Below are 2,495 nucleotides of genomic sequence, written 5' to 3'. Positions count from 1 at the left end.
CATTGTAAAGAATTTCTTCCTTATATCTAGTCTAAACCTACCCTGGTTTAGTTTAAAACCATTACCCCTTGTCTTGTCACTGCTGGCCCTACTAAAAAGATTTTCCCCATCTTTCCTATAGGCCCCCTTTAGGTACTGAAAGGCCGCAATCAGGTCTCCCCGCAGCCTTCTCTTCTCCAGGCTGAACAAGCCCAACTCCCTCAGCCTGTCCTCATAGGAGAGGTGCTCCAGCCCTCGGATCATTTTTGTGGCCCTCCTCTGGACCCGCTCCAACACTTCCATGTCCTTCTTGTGCTGAGGGCTCCAGAGCTGGACGCAGTACTCCAGGTGAGGTCTCACCAGAGCAGAGTAGAGGGGCAGAATCACCTCCCTCGACCTGCTGGCCACGCTTCTCCTGATGCAGCCCAGAGTACGGTTGGCCACCTGGGCTGCCAGCGCACATTGCCGGCTCATGTCCAGCTTTTCATCCACCAGCACCTCCAAGTCCCTCTTGGCAGTTTGTTCTTCTCACACTGAAATAATTTGAGAAGGAAGGAATTGCTCAAGCAGATTGCAGATCATGTAGCCATGAGTGGGTTTTCCCAGCGGCTGCCAAGGACTGTAGTTCCCCTCTGGCTCTCTGCCTGGCGTGATGGGGAACCATGCATGGGTGGGTGACATCTCCCTCAGTTCATAGCACAACACACCCAAAATATATAGGCTTGAGCTCCAGGGAGAAACTGCAGGGGCCAGAGATCCTGGGCAAGATAATGCTGCAACCCCAGCATCCCCTCATGTTCCCAAAATGTGGAACATGAGCCCAGACACCGAGCCGTAGTGCCTGCTGTCACTGCAAACTGGCCTCATGCACGGGGTCTTGGGGAAGAGAGAAAATTGTGGTCATTTCTCCCTCTGAGTGTCATGAGAGCTAGTCGTGATTTCAGAGCCGTTTCAACTACTTCAACATGAATTACAAATCCTACTGACAAGCTCCTTCCATGAACACCACTGGCTTCTGTTGGCTGGTGTTCGTGTTTGAAGCCGTTCTTCCCTGAGTGTGTCATCCCCGTGCAGCTGCCTGTTTGTATCAGATATATGGGTTTAGAAGAGGTATTTTCAAATGCTGTATTTGCATCAAAATTAGAGCATATGAATAGGAAGCATGTGTTTAATCTATAAACCAGGTAGATGATTTGAAACACTTTTAATAGTCACTATGCGTTTGAGAAGGAACAAACCCAAAACCTTTGATCAACTGCTGCTCATGTTGCAGGCCAGATATGCAACAGGCTAAGGCTGAAAAGAAATGCATGATCTGGTACTGCACATTTCAAGCATCCCAAAACTATGAGTTGAAGCAAAAAAAGAGTTGTCGCCACCACTCTCCAGAGCAGAGATGTGACATGTATCCCCCGACTTAGAAGAATAATGATTCTTTAAATATTTCTCTTAAATGCTCCAGTAAGTTAGCGCGTAGAATGAGTAAAAAAGCTCCTTCAAAGAAATATCACGTGTTCCTCATTCTTCACCCAAGCTGTTTACTTTTACCTGTGTCAGAGGGGTGTGCCTGCACCCTGGTCACTGATGCACACCTTCCCCAACCTGATCCTGTACCGCAGCAAAAACCTTTACCAGCACGGGCTCCGCAGAGCACTGGGCTGGAGCTGGTGTGATTAAATGAGGTATCACCCACAGTCACACACCAGCTCGCAAAGCGGGTTTGCGGTCATTTGCACTTACCCTTCGGCGGCAGCGCCGGTTGCAGGGCTCTGGGAAGGCTGTGCAAGCCGCCCCCAGGGCCGGGACAGCACGTCTTCCCTGTGCTGGTCCCCACGCCAGCTGGGTTACAGCAAACTTCTGAACGTCGCCTGTCCTCACTGCACACGCACGAACTTCACCACAGCCCAACCCGGCCAGCAACTGCAGTTGGCGTGAACAGCGTCGAGGAAGAATGTTTGCATTGTGTTAAAGAGGTTTGAAAGCACTTCTAGGCATATCAAGTTTTGTAAAATCCTTGTTTTACAAACTGGACTTTGGGATACACGAATTTAGCCTCAGACTCAGAAAAAGGTCTTGCATCGAAGTGCAAATCCCACTGTCTTTTATGCGGTAGCCAACAGGAAGGTTTCTGTTCCACTGAGCAGAAAAAGAATGTTACTTGCAAGGGAAATTGAATGCTGAAACGCTTTACCTCATGGAGCACTGTGGAGGGGAAGGAGGTAAGCTCGAGAGACTGATCCTTTCTTTCCAACAGAAGAGAAAGGTAAGAGTGCAAACTCTGTCATGCTGCTCTTCTTTTTATTATTATTTTTAGCTTTGAAATGGTCGCTCCCTTCCTAGCAGGCTTTCTTTGGCTTTGCAACCCAGCTACCTAAAAACTATAATAAACTGTCAATCTCTTGTGGGCTTTTGAGAGGCTTTCTAGTCCGGAGGAGCGAAGCTCTGCATCGGAGAGGGTCTGCGCCCAGCGAGGAGCGGAGGAGAGGTTCCTATTCCTGGCTCGAGGGAGCGAGACC

General features: G+C 49.3%; 1 protein-coding gene across 1 annotated transcript in view; it reads left to right on the top strand.

The window, feature by feature from the left end:
• Window positions 1-567: 567 nt before the first annotated feature.
• SLC2A10 (solute carrier family 2 member 10) overlaps window positions 568-2,495 on the top strand; it is an 8,244-nt gene continuing 6,316 nt past the window's right edge. The window contains exons 1-2 of the mRNA XM_009637341.1: window positions 568-571; window positions 2,204-2,242. Of these exons, the coding sequence (XP_009635636.1) occupies window positions 568-571; window positions 2,204-2,242 (43 nt within the window). The remainder of the gene's footprint in view (window positions 572-2,203; window positions 2,243-2,495) is intronic.

The sequence above is a fragment of the Egretta garzetta genome, unplaced genomic scaffold (assembly GCF_000687185.1).
Source record: "Egretta garzetta isolate BGI_Z169 unplaced genomic scaffold, ASM68718v1 scaffold214, whole genome shotgun sequence".
NCBI classification, from domain to species: Eukaryota; Metazoa; Chordata; class Aves; order Pelecaniformes; family Ardeidae; genus Egretta; species Egretta garzetta.
Note: the sequence above shows the minus strand (reverse complement) of the source record. Positions and strands in the feature narration are given on the sequence as shown.